Raw genomic sequence first — 19,557 nt, forward strand, 5'->3', positions numbered from 1 at the left:
GAATTAATTGATAATATGAGGAAAAAAATGAATGTTGCATTTGTTGTTGCTTGATCTTTTTCCATCAGAAGAATCTTGTACAGCTGTAAATTCACAGTTACTAATTTCCCATTGGAGCATATAGTTAGGCCCAAGAATTAAATTTTATTTAATATTCCATTTTAAAAGCTCAGATAAGTAGCCTCAAAACTAAGGTATTTGTGTGTTTTAAATCATAGCTTATTTGGAAAGGGGCTTTTTCTGTCTTAGCAGAGGGTTTTTAGTCTTTGCACTCCTGGTGGCAAAATGTTATTATTCTGATTGATGCAAAGTTTTTCTGCTACCTTACAGATGTTCTGAGACAATTTATAAGATTGAGGTAGCCAGTACAACACCAATTTCGTGAATGGATTAATAATTGCTTTCAGTTACAGATGGGCATTCAAAGTTACTTTTTATTTTTTTAATTTTTTTTTTTTGGAATGATTTTATTTATTTGAGAGAGAGCATGAGGGGGGGAGGGTCAGAGGGAGAAGCAGACTCCCTGCTGAGCAGGGAGCCCGATGTGGGACTCGATCCCGGTACTCCAGGATCATGACCTGAGCCAAAGGCAGTCGCTTAACCAAATGAGCCACCCAGGCGCCCCCAAATTTACTTTTTAAAATGTTCATTTTCACTAAGTAGTCTAAAGCAATCTTTGATTTATACACCATTTATTAGACTACATACTTTTTAACCCATTTGACTTCGACTCAGGAAATATTCCAATATTAAAGTAATATAAAATCAATAGTCTTCACTAATTCTCAGGATAAATCATTATTCACTGTGAACTTCAGCTGTTTGGGGATTCTTTATCTCTGCTGGGGTAAGCCTTGATTCATTTTGCCCGATGCAGTCCGTATTCTGCTTTTCTATTAAAGAACATGACTATATCTGTAGCGTGCTAAATAAGAAGGCTTTTTTTTTTTTTTTAGGGCTCCTTGCTTTTTGGTTGAGGTTATATGGAAGTATATTTCTTCCACCTTAAAGCACGTGGAAAAACAGCTTTGAAGTAATGGCTTGACGAAGTATTCTGAGCTTTAGTTAAACAAAGATCATCCCATTTAACACCATGCCTGTATCTGTAAAATTGTTTTACGGTAGCATCATCTCTTTCTGTTTTAGGTGAAATGGAGACAGAAAGCCAGCCCAAGAGGCTCTTCCAAGGCACTACCAGTATGCTGTCTCCGGAGGCTGCGCAACTGTCTGATCTCAGTTCATGGTAAAAAATGAAATCAAATCCAAAGGATGTTAGGGTATGATCTATTAAAAAAGAGCCACATCAAAAGTATATTGGGATCATTTGAAATAATACTCGGCTTTTTATTCATGCTCTATAGAGGGGAAAGCTCCATGGAGGTACAGAAAATGTGAAAAAAAAAAAGCAGATCATTTGAAAGTCATTGAGTACTCCTTTAGAAGTGTGTGTATGTTTTTGGCACCTTCACCTTCCTTCCTAACTCCTGTTAGGTCAGCCTCTCTCAGTAGGTGCTAATGGTGTGGGAGAGTGGCAACAGCTGGATGGTGTGAGAAAGAGTTTCTGGGTTGCTGTGGATAATGTGCATTGATTGTAGCTGCCCTGCCTGTGTTTGACTTATTTTTTTGACTTAGCAGAGAATACCAGCATCCTCTGAAGCATGGCATTTTCTGTAGCATTTTCTGTTGTTATAAAATCTTTTTGAAATTTTTGGGGTATTCCGTCACAATCCTACCCAGGTTTTGTTTTTTTGTTTTTTTTTTTTTTAGTATAAAAACAAGTGTTAGTATTACACTTCCTGATTCCTGTGGTCTAGTCACATAATTTTTTTTAGCCTTACTCATCCAAGTTTAGGTATCTAACTTAAGGCCCTTCAGTGTTTTTGTGCAAAAGTTAACTTCTTTTCATATACCTGAAGTTGAGTACTTGGATGCTGACATACATATTGGAAGGAAGGGGAAGGGATAGTGGCAGTGGCCAAGTAATGTCTTGAAATCTTTCAGTACATATTTCTTTTGTTTTAAATATTTTTAAAATATTTTATTTATTTATTTGAGAGAGAGAGTGAGAGAGCATAAGCAGGGGGAGCAGCAGAGGGAGAGGGAGAAGCAGACTCCCTGTGGAGCAGGGAACCCAATGCGGGGCTCGATCCCAGGATGCTGGGATCTTGAGCCGAAGGCAGACGCTTAACCCACTGAGCCACCCTAGTGCCCCTCGGTACATATTTCGAATCAGTTCACTGAGCACCCATGTTCTAGACACAACTGTGTAGTGCCTTTTGGGACTTTTTGTTTCCTGAATTTTATAGCTGAGGATCTTTTTTAAGAGCCCAAAAGTACATTCACTTTAAAAATAAAAGGATGGTGTCCTCTAAATGGAAGAATTGTGCACGCCACTTACAAGGTATAAGGATTAAGTGATTCTGTCTTTCCAGATCCCATGTTAATTGTTTTGTGTAAGATAACTTGTACTTCTAGTTGACCAAGAAGTCACAGATTCTTCTAGTTTATTAGACTCGTTGATCAGTACTGTTCTAACCTTGGAACAGATGCCTTTTAGATTGTTCTAGCTATTTTCAGCCCCACAGTCTCTCTTCTCCCTCATCTATGTCTGTCCTTCGTAGCTCAGTGTGCTAATTTTGGTATAGAGTGCCTTTCCAGGTATGTACATGATTGCAAAGAGAAAACTTCTAAGGCTTGTCAAGAGGACTAGCGGCTGAAACTCTATACTTAGTGGAAACTGCCTATCACTTTTATGGTAAAGTGTGTTTTAATATAGGCACATGACATTATAAATAGCTTTGCTTACCCAGTTGCTAACCAAGTAACCAAGTTAGGGAAAAGATAGGGAAGCATTTTGCCAAGCTGAAACCGTACAGGGTGAAGTGATTTTTTAAAAAAAATACTGTCACAGACTGACTGTATAGGATGCCATGAAACAGGTTCAGACAAATAAAGAAGAAAGGAAAGAGAAGGGTCTGGGATTTACCAAGGGTCCTTACCCCTTGTCCAGATGTTTATTCCTCTGAACAGCAAAGCCGAAGTTGTCAGTGATGGTGGCTATGGTGAGGGTCCTATTTCTGTTGTTGCTACTCCCATTCTTTCTCCTCAGAGCTGTGACTAGCTATGAGAGCCCTGGGTACATCGACATTGGTGACCAAGGGCACTTTTGATCCATAAAGACAAAAAGCGTTGTCTCACGCTGGAAAGATTTGCTTCATTTACGGCCAGTCAGAGCAGTAACAGGCCAACGTGTGGCTCAAGTCATAGGTTAAAAAGAAATTTATTACTCCAAATTCACAAAACTAAGTGTGAAAGATATTTAAGTAATTAAACTTTAAAAGATGTTTTTGGTAAGTTTGTAGCATCTGAACTCCAGAGGATATTAAAGCTTAAAATTGCTCCGACTTTGGGGACACCTTGTATCTTAATATTGCTGACATTTATGTCTGCAACGAAGAGATTTTAAACAGGAGTTATGATCCGTAAAAATTGGATCCTGCTTTTGCAAAACCTTTTTTTCCTATCTCTGTAATGCAGTTTCATTGATCAGACATCCGTAATTCTTAGAAAATGGGGACAGAGACAGAGACTAGCTGTGTTCTGGTTTCTGTTGCCAAGGATAGCCAATCTACTTGATAACCAAGGAAACCATTTTTATACATTTTAGGGAGCAGAAAAGGTACCAGATCATTAGTAGGTGGTATCTCATCATTTCAGTTGTCATAGTTTGTTTCCCTGCCCCACCCCACAAAGGGAAGATGGGTTTTAAAACTTTAACTTCAACTTTATATATTAGGTAACAGTCTTTAAAATCTGACATCTTGGGATGCCTGGGTGGCTCAGTCAGTTAAGCGTCTGCCTTCGGCTCAAGTCGTGATCCCAGGGTCCTGGGATTGAGCCCCACGTCGGGCTCCTTGCTCAGAGGGAAGCCTGCTTCTCTCTCTCCCTCTGTCTGCTGCTCCCCCTGCTTGTGTGCTCTCTGTCTCTCTCTCTCTCTGTCAAATAAATAAATAATATCTTAAAAAAAGAATATATATTAAAAAAAATAAAATAAAACCTGACATCTTTGAAGTGTAAATTAAGCGTGAAGTTTGAGTATAGACTTTTTGGGGTTTGTGTCCAATGTGGCACCTGCTGCCCAAAGGAATAGTAGGCCCGCTCTTGATATATTTTTTACTAGATGAAAACTCTGAAATCTTTGCCAACCAAATCCAGGGAATGTTGTCAACCACAAGGCAGGAATTATGTCATTCTGCATTTAGTTCTTCCGAACCTCAAGAATTTGATCATAGCTTGGAAGTACACCTTTCCATGGTGCTTTGATTCTTTTTGTGTGTTGGGGACTCTTGTTCTGCTCCTCGTTCTTATGGGAACAAGATGATCTGTTTTGAGGGCTACTAGCCATGTGGTGAAGATTAAGTGATAGTCTGTTTCTCATGCAGGAAAGGAAAAGTTCTCCCATGAAATTCTTGCCCAGTGCATCAGTGTTAGTGTGACTGCTAATTTAACCTTATTGAAGTTTTATTTTAACATTTTTCACTGGATTTCATTTCATGATTTTTACATTTTTAATGGTTTATGTGTCATGGCAAGAAAATTTAATCAGGAATATGTGACGTGTACAAAGAATAAGATTTAATCATGATTTATTTAATAATAGAACCTATACATATACCTTGAACATGTTTAAGTGAGCAGCTTAGACATCTGTGCTGGTACTTTTAAACTCCTATCTCCAAGGTGACTATGGAAATGATTATATTTAAGTGTGTGATCTTAAAAACTTAGAAGTTATACAGAAATGTAATGTTGGGTCTTTCTAAGATAAGATAGTAGAGACCAGAAAACCTACCCTATGGACCACTTTAACCCACACCAAGGGGTAGGGGATGCCCCATAGTCTTAGCTTACAGCAGAATCTGTGCAGGGGTTGATAGGGCTGTGTCTATTTTCTAGTGCATTTACCTGCCTGTTCTTAATTGGATAGAACCCAGTTTATTGACTGGACAAGGCACAAAGTGGCTCAACCAGATGGGTAATAGCATGAGTCACACTGGACATCCTGATTTTATTGTTTATCATTTGAATGTTTTAATAATTCTCTTATACCTTTCACCCTTATTTTTTTTAGACTGAGGGCTCTACCTTAGTAGTCATAAGTGTTTTTGATGTGTGGTTCAGATTTTGCATCAATATGTATACTCAGTGGCCAGAGTGAATTAGAATGAGTTCATTTTTGATTCGTGTACTGTGTCCAGCTTGAACTGTCTAGGTCCTTTGCTTTCCTTGCATTGTCTGGCTTTCAGCCATTAGTCTGAAGCCCATTAACACCTCCATCAGAACTTCAGCTAGGAAAGGAAAAAGATAAACTCAAATTGGACCATACTTTGTTGCTTTTAGAAGGCCTGATAGAAGGTTTAGTAATGAACGCTGTGAAAGTCACTTTTATTCAGGGACCTCTCTGTGAATAAAAAAAAAAATCACGTTAAGTCTTGCTTTACACGGATTTACCTGTAGTCTCTGCTTCCATGACCAAGCGTAGTAGTATCAGATTTTTTAGAACAGAAACTAGACTTTAGTGAAAATACCTGGTGAACGGTTTACCAAGTTCTGAATCTAAATTACACTGGCGGTTAAATATAAGTATGCCATTTCACTAATAACGAACACGATTTTTCATATGTTCATATTTAATAATAGAGAAGAAATTCCTGAAAAGGAATATATAAAACAAAATGTTCAGATTTGTATTCTTTTTGTCTCGGTAACTTCTTGGTAATTTCCCTGTTAGCTTATTTCTCTTAAGGTAATCAACCATGTTAGATGAGAGCTTTCTCATGAGCCATGTCCTTCACCTAAGCAAGCAGGTCTTGTTACAAATGGAATCTTTTAACCCAGGGCTCACCATAAGTCTGGTGGTTGTAATAAGAAAGTCTTTATTTATATTCAGATTATCTGCCGGGTGGCCAAATTTTAATCTAAGCCTGTTTCTTCCTGCCAAGTAGCACAGAGCGTGTCCTTCGGCTGCCTGGCCAATATGTGCTTTAGGAAAGTAAATTCATTTTAATATTAGTCTAGGCAAAATACTGCAAGAGGAAAAATCACATATGTTCCAAAGGCAAATATAAAGGTCTTTTGATTTTCCAATGCCTTAGATTATCTGTGTAACTTTCTTTCAGTAGTTTGAATAATTCATATTTTAGACCTGTTTTACCATTGGGTTGAAAAAATAGCAGCGCCAGCTAAATTTTCCGAACTTCTTACTTAAAAGTGCTGTTATTAATGATGCATTTCACAGCAGTGAGCATAGAGTGGGAATTCCGTGGACTGTACTGTTTCCATTTTTATGTTTACTTTTCTGAAGTTTATTTGTATTCTGTCTCCACCTAAAAACAATCCACAGGCAATAGAAAAATAGCAGAGAAGTGGGGGGAAAGCGTTACATGTCGTTGAGGTGGGGGGTAGGGTATAGGGCCCAGAAACTTCCAAATGTACCATGGGTTGCTTAACACTGGAAATGTATTAACTTGGAGATCCAGAAAAGTGATCATATTAAAGACTCCTAATATTTAGTCTCAGAGCATATTAGACCAGAGTGGGCTTTTGTAAAAGAGCTAGTGACCAGATTTCAGCTAGAACCCGTATTTCCTGATTCATTATTCCTTCTCCCAATTCTATGCTTGCTTCCCTTTTCAGAATTAAAGTGTGTCTGTGTAAATCCTACAACTGCCCAACTACCTCTCCAGCTTTGTCTCTCATTGTGTTCTCCCTCTCCATACTTAACAGCCACACTAGCCTGCTTTTGGCTCCTAAAACTACCCTTGCTTCCTCCCAAACCAGACCTAGTTAATGCCTACTCATCTTTCAGATGACAGCTCAAGTATCACTTTTGAGGAACGTGTTCCTCCCTGTTCTTCCAAATTAGATCAGGTTACGCATGTTATATGCTTGCAGAGCCCTTTGTATCTTGCTTTTATTGCTTTGATCACAAATTATATATGTATTAGTGTGATTACTTAAAAGCCTGTTTCCCCCACTGTACTTACTGTAAAGTTCCATGAGGGCAGGGACCATGTCTATCTTAGACGCCATTGTATTTCTAAGATCTAGCATGATACTTCCTGCACTTGGCAGGTCCTTGGTAAATATTAGAATAAGTGAAGGAGTGAATTCAGGCCAGATATAGAGCATAGCACTTATAATGTTGGACTGATGGGACTCAGAGCCAGAAAGGCAGCCTGGTGCGAAATTGTGAAGGCTCTTAATTGTGAATACTGAAGTATGAAGCCAGGTTTATGAAGCAGGCCAGATGGGTGGTCGGCAGCCACGAGAGCCTGGGCTGGATGGGTAAGACATCCCTGGGCTGGATTCTAGAGGCTCTGATGCCCAGACTGGGAGTTTTATTGGAAGGATGGGAGCAGAAGCTAGCTGTCAGAATCAGAAGAGGCAAATGGAGGGTGAAGGTATTGGGTCTGTGGCAATAGAACATTCCTTTTAGCAGCCTAACTGGATAGTAACTGAGGGAGGCTTGTAGAGTTATCAGGGACACCTTTGGGTTCTGAAAGGAAGAGAAAAGGAAACTGTCAAATTCATCAAATGAGAAGAATATGAAAGACAAACAGTGCAGGGAGAAATTAAAAAAAAAATGTGTTTGAATTGAAGGCATCTTGCGAAGGGGGAAGTGGTCAAATCTAGAGTAGTTGAACGACCATGATCTGGAGTAGAGGAACCATGAAGCAGTGAACTTACTAGAGTACTTCAGATGGTGCAGGGTACCTCAGTGAGTAACCAGTCCTCTTACTCGAAGGCTGATGGGGAGGGAAGCGAAATCTCAGGATAGCAATGTCTTGAGCTGAAGGTAAGGGAACTCCCTCACCAAAATCATGACATGTCAAGAGGAATGCTTACTCTATGTTGGACGTTCTGGTGGCTCCAAGAGAGCCCTAAAGTGATACAGAATCTTGAGCATCCTACTTTGGGCTTCTGTGACCTTGTTTGTGCCGGTATCTGAAAACAGTACATTATGTAGTTCATTGCTCTCGCTTATGCTTGGTATGATTTACAAATGCTCTTACCGATGTGTGAGTTCTTGAAACGGTGTCGTTGCATGTTATGTTTACCGTTACCCTGATAGATGCATCTGCTTATAATTCTTTTTGCTTTGTCCTCAGTTCAGATATTTTGGATGGCAGTAGTAGAAGCAGTGGCTTATCCTCAAACTCCCTGGCTAAAGGCAGCACAACCGCAGAGTCTCCAGTAGCATGCTCCAATTCATGCTCTCCGTTCATCTTGATGGATGATCTCTCACCCAAGTGACTTACCCATTTCTGATTCAGCGTCTTAACTGCTGTTCCTTGCGTAAAACATTCAGTGAGGAACGCAGAGAACTTTGATCCATATGAGGATTAAAGTGTGACAGACTTAAAAAAAACCCACTTCGATGCCATTCTTTTCGGCATCTCTCTCTAAAAGTTCAAGTTTACAAGTGTAGTGACCTTACTTATGTCTCTTTGTGGATCTCATTTTGGATCTAGTGACTAAATCTCCAATACTCATTTTCTGTTGCTTAGAATACACACACACACACACACACACACACACACACACACACACACACTCACACTTGTTTTCCTCAGTGCCTCAGAGAGCACCTATTGTAGAATCTATACGTTTAAGGAAAGCACTGATGTGTGGTTCTTTTTCCCAGCAGTGACACAACAGCTAAAGTTGATCAGAAATTCTCTTGCTTGAGAGATTTGGTTTTTGTTTTTGTTTTGTTTTTGTTTTGTTCTCTGTTGACTACATAGTTTTAGATCTCTTTATTTCACAGTAATAGATGGATTGCTTTCGATTATATTAAATTTTTATTTTTCTGCATCAGCTTAAAGTACATCATTTTGTTTCCCTTTCCTGTTTGAGCTGCTTACTTGCCATTTCTCAGAGGGGAAGAAACACGTAGTCGCTTTCATTACTATCCATATCGCTTCTTTGCTGGTGGAGTGTATGACGTGAGGATTGATTTTAGTGCTGAGAATGTAAATGGACTTGACAGGATGCCTGGATGACTCACCACAGGTTCTTATGCCTTAGCCACCACAGTTGATATTTTTCTCCCCAAACCTGTTGCCCGAAGGAATATATAAAATATTGTTAATGTTTCTAGGTGGTGTTATCAAGGAGAAGAAATTCCTGCCTTGACCAGATGTGTGGAGCATCTACAAATGAATGAATAATGTTATTTACACCCAAAGCACTGTGTAGAAAAGCATACATGGAGCTTGACAGCTTGTTTCGGGTGGTATTATGAGGCCTGAGGTGCCTTGGGGTACAGTGTTGTGCTGTAAAGATGGATGTCATAAGGTAGGGTAGAAAAGGGGGCTTTATGTGTCTGATTGCCACATACCTGTTTCGATTGCTGCTTTTTTTTTTTCCCTGATTACTTTTCTCTTATTGGATTTGTTGGTTTTGTCGCGTGGTGAGTGCGTGCTGCTGCCGACTGTGTTTGGGTTGTCGTGTTGCCACCAGAGTCCGAGTCCAGTTCTTGTGGATGCTGCCTCCTAGTAAGGGCAATTTAATATCTACGAGGAAGCTTTTAGGAGCTGAAAAAAAGTTAATGTTACTGTGCATTCTGCTTTTAAGAAGCTGTTTGAGCTGTGAACAGTGTACATGATAGTAAGTCTGAGGTACCATAAGTTATTTAATTTTTAAAAGGGGAAAATCCTGCTAGAGCTATTTAAAAAAAAAAAAACAAAACCCGAGTGTAATCTATCGTTGTGTTATTTATTATTTAAAAATGTGTAAAAATGTCTGTTGTGCTAGGTTTCTTTTAATGTTCAGACATCGTGGTTGGATCGTCTGTGTTTAATATGCAAATTTGCCTGCTAGGATCATAATATTCCACTTTTGAAATGAATGTAAGAAACGGAAACTCCTGCCTCTGTGTCCTTTGAAGGCCAAGATTCTTGAATTTTAACGGAAGATGATGCGCTTTGAGGGCACTCACAGAGTAGTCCTCCTGTATGGCTTGAAGGGAGATCTAGCCTCTTTGACTTACAAGAGAGCATCACTTAGCTTGCAGTAAGTAGTTCTGTCCGGCATCAGATGTGGTGTTGATTTTAAACTGTAATAACCGCCACGGTGGCCATTATTAATGGCTTGATTTCTCGTATTGCTTTCGCCTGTGCAAAGTCCAGAAGCTTTCAGGCCTAACATCAGTGTACATACTATGAAGCGTGGTCCCTAGCGTGCCATCTTAAAGAAAAATTACTTCGATGGTATTCAGTGTGTCTATTCTGTTTCTGAAAGAACCACGTTCAGATGTTTCTGCCCATATAATGCCAAGAGATGGTTTTCTCTTTTACAGGATATTTATCCACCTTCACCCTACTGTCTTCTTTGCCTTAAAGGGATACTTTTGGCCATGATTTTTTGGCTCTAATTTAGGACTCATAAGAAACAACCTTCGGAATGTGATGGTATTTAAATTTCTTTTTGAAATTTGGTGGGTGAGAATTGGGACAGGAAAATGAAGTTGTTACAGTAGTGTGAGAACCAGGAGATGAGATGAGTCACTTCATCGTTTAAACCGAGGTTCGTTTTTATTGTTCAAATTGACTAGGAAGTTAAGTTTATGCAGGGATTGTTTTGGAATAAATAAAAGAGGCGCTAACCTTCAGATGAGCTTTGTTGACAGTACCCCTTTATTTTTATATAAAGTCTAATATTTGAAAAGTGGTCATTATTATAAAATAAAATTATCTCTTCCTATTCTAATATATCATATTTCAGGCTTCTATTTGAAAGCAAGTACAAGAGATGATATGATAAGAAAATCCTATAGATGCTCTTTTTGCTTGACTAACTTATATAATCATACTCTGTTTCATGATAACTGCTTTTGGAATAAATAATAGGAAGTTTTGTGAAATGCTGACCTTGTGTATATCTTAGAATGCAAATTTAATAAAGTGTGTACACATGCATAAAATTCTGTAAAAGTTTTTCAAGTCTATCTCTTTTATCCTTATTAATAATTATTTTCTGCCTCCGTGTCCCAGTATCGCATGCTCTGTGTCTAATTGCAGTCAAGTTTGGAGTAAAATGATACCAGGAGCACAGAAGAATAGCTGCATTGAAGTTTGGGCTGTTTCCCAAAACAAAAAGAAACCTCTTTCCACATAATCTGTCAAACTTTCATGAGCATTTTGTAGAACTGGACAATTTAGACAGTTTTTGCCAAGGCCACACATATTTCTTATTTTCAATTTTTTTTTTTCATTTTTTCACATGTTCCAAAACAGTTTAGTCTTCTGAATAAGATGAGGGGTTGACAGGTAAAAAATAAAAGCCTTTTCTGCATGACTCAGGTTCTAAACACTCAATTTTCTTTTCAATGTCTTAAAAACATTAACTGGGGATATTTCACACAGAAAAGTGGCAAGAATAGCATGAGGAATTCCTGTGCATCCTTCACCCAGTTTCCCTGTTTGTTAACATTTCACCACATTTGCTTTATCATTCTCTCTATCCCCCCTCCCGTATGTGTAAGTACTTAAGTATTCACATATTTCTTCTGAACCAGCGGAGAAGTTACTGAAACGATACCCCATTACCCTTACCTGCTTCAGTACATTTCCTAAAGCCTAATTAGGACATTCTACACAACCATATTACAACTATCAAAATCAGGAAATTACCTTTGATACAAAACTACCATCTAATCTAGAGACTCCATTCAAATGTTGCCTGTGGTCCCAATGATGCTCTTCTAGCAAAAAGGAAAAAAAAAAAAAAAACATCTTCTGACCTAGGAATCAATCCAAGATCATGTGTTACACTTTGTTGTTATGGGTCTTTGATCTCCCACGATCTGGAAGTCCCCCAGCCTTTCCTTTTGTGATTTTCATATTTTTTGAAAAGTTCTGGCCAATTTTGAAAATGTCACTCAATTTAGGTTTGACTGATGTTTTCTAGTTATTAAATTCAGGTTATGCATTCTGGGCAGAAATACCACAGAATTGATGCTGCATTCTGTGTTATTACTGTGGGAGGCACATGATGTCACTGTCCTAATACTGGTGATGGTAACCTTGATCCTTCAGTTATGGTGGTATCTGCCAGATTCCTGTCCAGTTAATGTTTTCCCTTTGAAATTAATAAAATATTTTGTGCAGAGATACTTTGACAGTATATAAATATCCTGTTTCCTCAAACTTTCACTCACTAGTTTTAGTATCCATTGCTCTTTCGTGCCTGATAGTAGTAGGATGGCCACCTAATGATGACCCTCATTCTATCATTCTTTCTACATTAATTAGTTGGCATTCTGTAAAAAAAATTTCCCTTCACCATTTATTTGCATCAGTGTGGACTCGTGGACTCCTTATTTTAGTCAGTGGGTTTTAAATCATTTTCATTGTTGGGGCACCTGGGTGGCACAGTTGGTTAAACGTCTGACTCTTGATTTTGGCTCAGGTCATGATCTCAGGGTCTTGAGACCGAGCCCCGTGTGGCGCTCTGCTCTCAGCGCGGAGTCTGCTTGAGATTCTCCCTCTCCCCCCCCCCAACTCGCACACGCACATTCTCTCTCTAAATAAAATGTTTAAAAAAATCATTTTCATTATTTTGATATTCACATCTCAGATTTGACAGGTAAGAGCTCCTCCAAGCTGGCTCCTGTGTCCTTTTGACAAATCTCACTTTTTTTTTTCTTTTTTTAGCAGTGTTTCACTACCTGGCTTAAGATGTCCCAGATTCATACTTTCCTTGCCCCAGCCTTGGGATCGGACATTTCTCTAAGGAGCCCTGATTCCTTTTAATGGAAAGTGGTATTTCAAAGCCAAGGTGTAGGCACTAAGTATAATCATTGCTACCAGGGCATCATGGTTTAAAGGCTTTCTCAGCATAGAGAAAATCTATGTAAATGTGTGTATACACACACACACACACACACACACACACACACATATCTGTTCATCTATTAAAAATGAGTTTAAACTGGTACCTCCAAGTCCAGTTCAATACCACAGGGTTCCTTCCAGTGTCCACCCTATCCATATTTGTAACTCTGTTCTCTGATAGGGACAACCCTGGTTTCCTTTATCCTCAATATGACTGCTCATTTCCCCTGTGCGTAAACAATTTCTGACCCTGCACCCATGGCTGCCTCTGCAGAAGGGAAAGGGAAGAAGGGCTACATACTCAGGTTTTAAATCTCCCTGGCTCACACCCATCCCAGTTACCACTCCCAAGCTCCTCTTCCTCTGTGTCGAATAGAATGGTTCACAGCTCAGGGATTTCTTATATTCATCAATTTGACAAATACTGAGCCCTGTGCTGGGAACTAAATGCAGATTACGTTTGTGCCTTCAAGTAGACCAGCCTAGTGCAATAACTACTAGACCAAGCATTAGAAGGTGTGTGAAGCACTGAGTGTGCAGGGGAACACGGAGGGAGAGCACCTAACACAACCTGGGCTGTGCTTCCGGAATGCTTGCTCGAAGAGGTAACCCGGAAGCTGAATCTTGAAGAACAAAGCTGGGGTGCCAGTGGGAGTCGGGTGGAGGGAAATAGGACACAGTTGCTATCATCACACAGACGTAATTTGCTAATAGGAGAAAATGAGGCTGGAGAGAGAAGCGGGGGCCACCTGTGGTCTTTTGGGACTCGAGAGTCAGATTATGGAGATGGAAGCCATGAGTGGAGATGGAAGTCGCGAGATTAATGGAGCCGAGGGTTGAGGACGAAATCCTGACAAACACAAACATCTGAGACAGGCTGAAGGGGTGGCAAGAGAGGTGGGAGAAAAACCTGGAGACGCAAGCTGACACTCTGAGTGGAGCTAAGGAAAGAGTCGTCTCCGTGGTCACTTAAGATGAGGACCGAAAACTCCCCATCGGGCCTGATAATCAGGTCCCCTAGAGACTTTCGTTAGAGTACTTTTGGTGAGGTGGAAAGGACAAAAGTCGGGTTTCTGTGGCTTGAATAAAGGATGGGGGGGCAGTGGCTGAGGAAATGGAGACAAGCAGCACAGTCTGTGCTTAAATCTTCTAACTTCTTCCTTCCCTTCTCTTCCAACCCTTGCTCGATTGCAACCCCAAATCGCTCCCTATTTTCTCCTCTGTAGCCTCAGCGGCTAGCGCTGTATCCAAAACATAACAGTCACTCAATAAAATTTTGCTGAACAATAACCCCACACTCTAACCAATAGGGGGAGCTAAAAGAAAACTCACTCTCATCTGTAGAAGGAGCTGGAAGAAACCCCTGAGGAAGTGTTAACCACACACTCTGACCTCTAGGAGGAGCTTCAGGCTTCTGCCAGACATTGCTGAGGAAAACTTGCTTGAGGAGTCTGCGTCAAGGAGTACCACCTTTAGGTAATATTTATTAGTATATACCTAATATGTACCTTCTGTTTGTGGCATGTGGTACCCAATTCCCATTTATGATGGTAATGTGAAGTTTTCTGGTGGCATAGATTTAGTAAACAATATTTTTAAATACGTGTATTTAAGCAGTGAACGTAACAAAAAGCGAGTTGAAATGAGTGATACCTAGATATGGCCCAAATCTTCAAAGTAAAATCTGAATCAGAACGTAGATCCAGGGAAAGCGTCGGGTCGCAGTGGTCAGTGTGGAGCTGATGGTTTGAAGAGGTTAAAAGCTGTTGAATCTGTGTGGAGTGCTCTTCTTGGGTGCCTCTTGGATCCTCCCTTTCTGGGATTCTGATTCTGCTCTTCTCCTGTGAAGTGTGGTAAGAGAAGTCTGGTACCTTTTCTTTAGCTTCTGAGGAGAAGACACCCCTCTCTCACCTTGAAGGCCAAGGGGGAATTTGGTTGGGGCTCAGGGAAAAAGCCTAAAGAGGACTTGAGGTCTGGTTTGTTAGGTCCTGGTTTGCTTGGAACTGAGGCGTTTCCTGGGGACTTTCAGTGTTAAAACAAGGAAAGTCCCGGACAAACTAGGACTGTTCACTTACCCTAAAAGGTTTCTTGCCTTCCCTAGGTGTGGTTTTCCTTCAGTTTCTTTCCTTACCTCTCTTCTGACTAAAGGAGTGTTGAGGGCTCCAAAGCTAAGGTCAGAAGGTCAGCTTCAAAGAAAGAAGTTGCTGTAGATAGGTCACTGAAGCCTATCTACTTTGGGCAAAAGGAATTATTTATTTATTAAAGATTTTATTTATTTATTTGTCGGAGGGTGGAGAGAGAGAGAGCACAAGCAAGGGGAGCGGCAGGCAGAGGGAAAAGCAGGCTCCTTGCCAAGCAAGGAGCTCAATGCAGGACTCGATCCCAGGACCCTGGGATCATGACCTGAACCGAGGGCAGACGCTTAACTGCCTGAGCCACCCAGGCGTCCCAGGCAAAAGGAATTTTTAGTCTATAAAATTTTTATTCTATATTTTTCGTTATCTAGTGACTACACTGAGGTCTGAGGTGAAAGCCTGGGCTGGTAAAGTGTTTCTTTGAATCTGTTCTTCAGGCATTTATTTCCCTCCAAGACCTATGGCTAGGGGTGGCAGGAAGGGGGATGCTGGCTGTTGCAGGTGGTGGGTCAAGAATTCTAGGATTTATAATCCTGATGGTGTATAGTTTGTCCTCAAGGACAAAACTAACGTCTCTTAGCCATACTTAAAATTACTTTCTTTTTTGTGTGTATTTTTCTTCATTATTTTTTATTCATTTTAAAATCATCAGTTATGAAGAAAAAAAGACTCACTATAAAAATTTCAGACCTTCTTGAATCAAATAAACTTCTCCCCCCACAGCCTTCTCATCTATAATGTAATAGTTTGATTTGTATACCTAATTAGCCTTTTTATAATATGCAGACATTTATAATAGATACACATGCATATTTTAGAGATTTTTATTGAATTATAGCATATATACAAAAGAGTGTACTGCTTGATGAATTAGCACAAACTAGATGTTCTGTGGAATGTTCTGGAATATTTTGTGTGACCTGGGTGATGGTTACATGTGTTTATTCAGTGTGTGATAATTCATAGTGTCAATGGCTAGAAGTGGGCATTAGGGGGCGCTTCAGGAGTTCTGGAATTTTCTGTGACCGGGGTGATGGTTAAATGAGTTTGTTCAGTGTGTGATAATTCATCGAGTGTTAAATGGCTGGAGTTGGCATTAGGGGGCGCTTCAAAAGTTCTGGAATGTTCTGTGCTGACCTTGGTGATGGTTACATGGGTTTATTCAGTTTGTGATAATTCATAGGGGGTGAATAGCTGAAGTAGGCATTAGGGAGTACTTTAGGAGTTTTGGAATGTTCTGTGTTGACCTGGGTGATGGTTTATGGGTTCATTTTTGGCAGCCGTATATTATTCCCTTGTACAAACATTCCATAATTTATTTAACTAATTCTTACTTGATGGTCATTTAGGCTCTTTATAATTTATTAGTATACATAAGTAATAACATACATTTATTTTTGCTTCTGTAAGTATTTCTGCAGGAGAGATTTTTAAAAGTGATAAATCGTTGGGTCAAAGGACATGTGCATTTTATTCATTATTTTCCTTTTGAAAAGGTAATACAAATTCAGTGTAAAAAATTCAAGTAGTAAAAAGGGCATTTAGAAAAAAGTCAGTCTTCCTTTTACTCTTGACCCCCAGTTCCATAAGGTCCTTCCTCAGAAGCATTCTGTGTTACCAGCTTCTGGTGGGTTTTTTTTTTTTTTTTCCCCCCAGAGACAGTCTGTGCACTGCATATGCATTTACATATTTTATAGGTACTGCTTAAAACCACACCTCCACCCTGCCTCCAGATTGTACCAATTTATAATCTCTCCTGTAGGGTATGAGAGTTCCCATTACCCACTAGAGATGATTTAAGGGTTCTAGGAAGATTTGAGTAAAAGTAACAGATTTTGTTCACTTATTTATTCATTTATTGGAAATACATTCACATGTTTCAAAATTCCATAGGTACAAAAGAGCAGACAGTGAATGTCTCCCTCCCATCTTCATCCCCCAGCCACCCTAGTTAATCTTCCCCCAAACAGTTGTATTTTCAGTTTCTTGTGTTTTCTTACAGAGAGTTTGCATATGCATCAGTATTTTCTTTTTTCTTTTTCCCAAAGTTTTACACAGACAGTATCATTGTTTGTATGAGCTATGACTATGTATTCTCCCCCTGCTCCCCACCACCCCCAAACCTTAGTGCCTTATAACAATAGTTGTTTGTTTTTTTTCTCATGAATTTATGGGCAAGCTGGAAGGTCCTACTGTTCAGGACCAGGCTCAGCTGTTCTCAGTTGTTCAGTTGGTCTAGAATGGTCTCACAGAGACACAGAGGTGTTTGCCTATATAATCACAGTTTTGTTAGCACACCCAAGAAATTTAACATCGATAAGATAATTTTATTTAATTCACAGTCCATATTCAAATTTCTCAAGTCCCAATAATCTCCTTTAGAGCCTTTCTTTTTTTAAGATTTTGTTTATTTATTTGAGAGAGAGAGAGAGAGAGCAAGAGAGTGAGAGAGAGAGCACAAGCAAGGGGAGCTGCAGAGGGAGAGGGAGAAGCCGACTCCCCTGCTGAGCAGGGAGCCCGACGACGTGGGGCTTGATCCCAGGACTCTGGGATCATGACCTGAGCCAAAGGCAGATGCTTAACTGACTGAGCCAGCCAGGCGCGGCCCCAGAGCTTTTCTTTTTTTAATCGAGGATCCAAAATTCAGGATCAGAGGTCATGCAAATTCATCTAGTTGTCATGTCTCTTTAGTTTTTTTTTCTCAAGATTTTTAATTTTTTTTAAGTAATCTCTAGCCCAACGTAGGGCTCAAACTCACAACCCCGAGATCAAGAGTCACACGCTCTACTGCCTGAGCCAGCCAGGCGCCCCTTTAATTTTCTTTAATACAGAACAGTCCCCCACTTTTTTCATCTTTCATGAAATATTTATTTTGAAGAGCCCGGGCCAGTTATTTTGCATAATGTCTTGTAATTTGGAGTTTTCAGATTGTTTCCTCATGATTAGATTCAGTGAAACGTTAAACATTTTTGGCAAGAATACCACGTAGGTGATTCCCATTGTTCCACATCGGGAGGTAGGTGACGTCAGTTGTCCCACTGGCGATGCCAAGTTTGATCACTTGGTGAAAGTAGTGTTCTCCAGATTCTTCCACTGGAAAGGTACTCTTTCCTCTTTGTAATTAATGGATTGACATGAAAAAGTAGGTGTGACTGTGTACATGTCCTATTCCCCAAACACTTTCACCAGATAGTTTTAGCATTCACTAGTGATGACTATCTGAAATCAGTTGTTTTTAAAGATTTATTTATTTTTAAAGATTTTATTTATTTATTTGAGAGAGAGAGAAAGAGCACTCAGGATCAGGGAAGGAGGGGCAGAGGGAGAGAGAGAAGCAAGCGTCCTGCTGAGCAGGGAGCCTGATGTAGGACTTGATCCCTGGGATCATGACTGGAGTTGAAGGCAGACGCTTAATCGACTGAGCCACCCAGGTGCCCCGATTTATTTATTTATTTTAGAGAGAGAGCACGAGCAGGGGGAGGGGCAGAGAGGGAGAGAAGCAGACTCCTTACTGAGCCTGGAGCTGGACGTGGGACTTGATGTCACGACCCTGAAATCATGACCTGAGCTGAAATCAAGAGTCGGATGCTTAACCGACTGAGCCACCCAGGCACTCCCTGAATCACTTTTTAATGGTGGCTGCAAAATATTTTCCTAGTTTTGTCATTTATTAACTAGCATTCTGTTAAAGCTGCCCCCCTTCTTTTTGCATATCACTTCAAATTATTTTGTTAAATTATTATTCAATGTGCTATAACCTGTTACCATTATTGTACTAGTGCATGAACAGACATATCGATGGAATAAAGCAAAAAGTCCAGAAGTAGACCCAGGTATATATGAAAATTTAATATATAATAAATATTTAAATATATATTATATAGTAATATATGATAAATATAACATGTTTTTATATTAAATATAAATAAATATGTAATTGTTATATTTTTAATATATAATACCCAAATCACTGGGGCAAAGATCGACTTTTTAATAAATGCTATTGGGATAGCTGGATAACCACAAAAAAATAATTTGGTTGCACACCTTATTACTGTACACCAGAGTAAACTCCAGATGGATCTAAATGTAAAAAAAAAAAGCCATATGAGTACTAGAAGAAAACCTGGGTATGGGGAAAGCTTTTGTATATATGACTCCAAATCCAGAAGTAATAAAAAAGATGGAAGATGACAACTGCATAAAAATGAAAGTAAAAACCTTTTGCATGGCAAAAAACACAAAAGCAAAGTCAAAAGCAAGCTGACAAAACGTGGAGAAAAATACTTCTACTATATCCTACATAAAAGGTTAATATCCCCAATACATAAAAAGCTCTTGAATTTCACAAGGGGATACAAGGCTAAAAATACCAAAAGGAAAATGGGTAGAAACACGAATACACAAATCACAGAATAAACAAATGACCCTTAGACATATGAAAAGATATTCCACTTCACACATAGTAAAGGGAGATGCAAATGTGATTTTGAGAATATGCAATCGACTTGACCGTGTGGCGT

At 39.6% G+C, this 19,557-nt stretch overlaps 1 protein-coding gene across 8 annotated transcripts in view; it reads left to right on the plus strand.

The window, feature by feature from the left end:
- PABIR2 (PABIR family member 2) overlaps positions 1-19,557 on the plus strand; it is a 205,144-nt gene that overhangs the window by 11,456 nt on the left and 174,131 nt on the right. For 4 of the 8 annotated variants that reach the window (XR_012374355.1, XM_073879128.1, XM_025852521.2 and 1 more), the window contains exon 9: positions 1,147-1,243. Coding sequence is in view for 7 of the 8 variants with exons in the window: in XM_073879128.1 (XP_073735229.1) it covers positions 1,147-1,243 (97 nt within the window). In the remaining variant the exon portion in view is untranslated. Of the gene's footprint in view, positions 1-1,146; positions 1,244-8,171; positions 10,998-19,557 lie in introns of those variants that run through there. The other 4 variants (XM_025852518.2, XM_025852517.2, XM_025852520.2 and 1 more) reach the window with 2 other exon arrangements.

This window comes from Callorhinus ursinus, unplaced genomic scaffold (genome assembly GCF_003265705.2).
Source record: "Callorhinus ursinus isolate GAN/ISIS: 27379988/994484 unplaced genomic scaffold, GSC_fseal_2.0 scaffold33, whole genome shotgun sequence".
Lineage (NCBI taxonomy): Eukaryota > Metazoa > Chordata > Mammalia > Carnivora > Otariidae > Callorhinus > Callorhinus ursinus.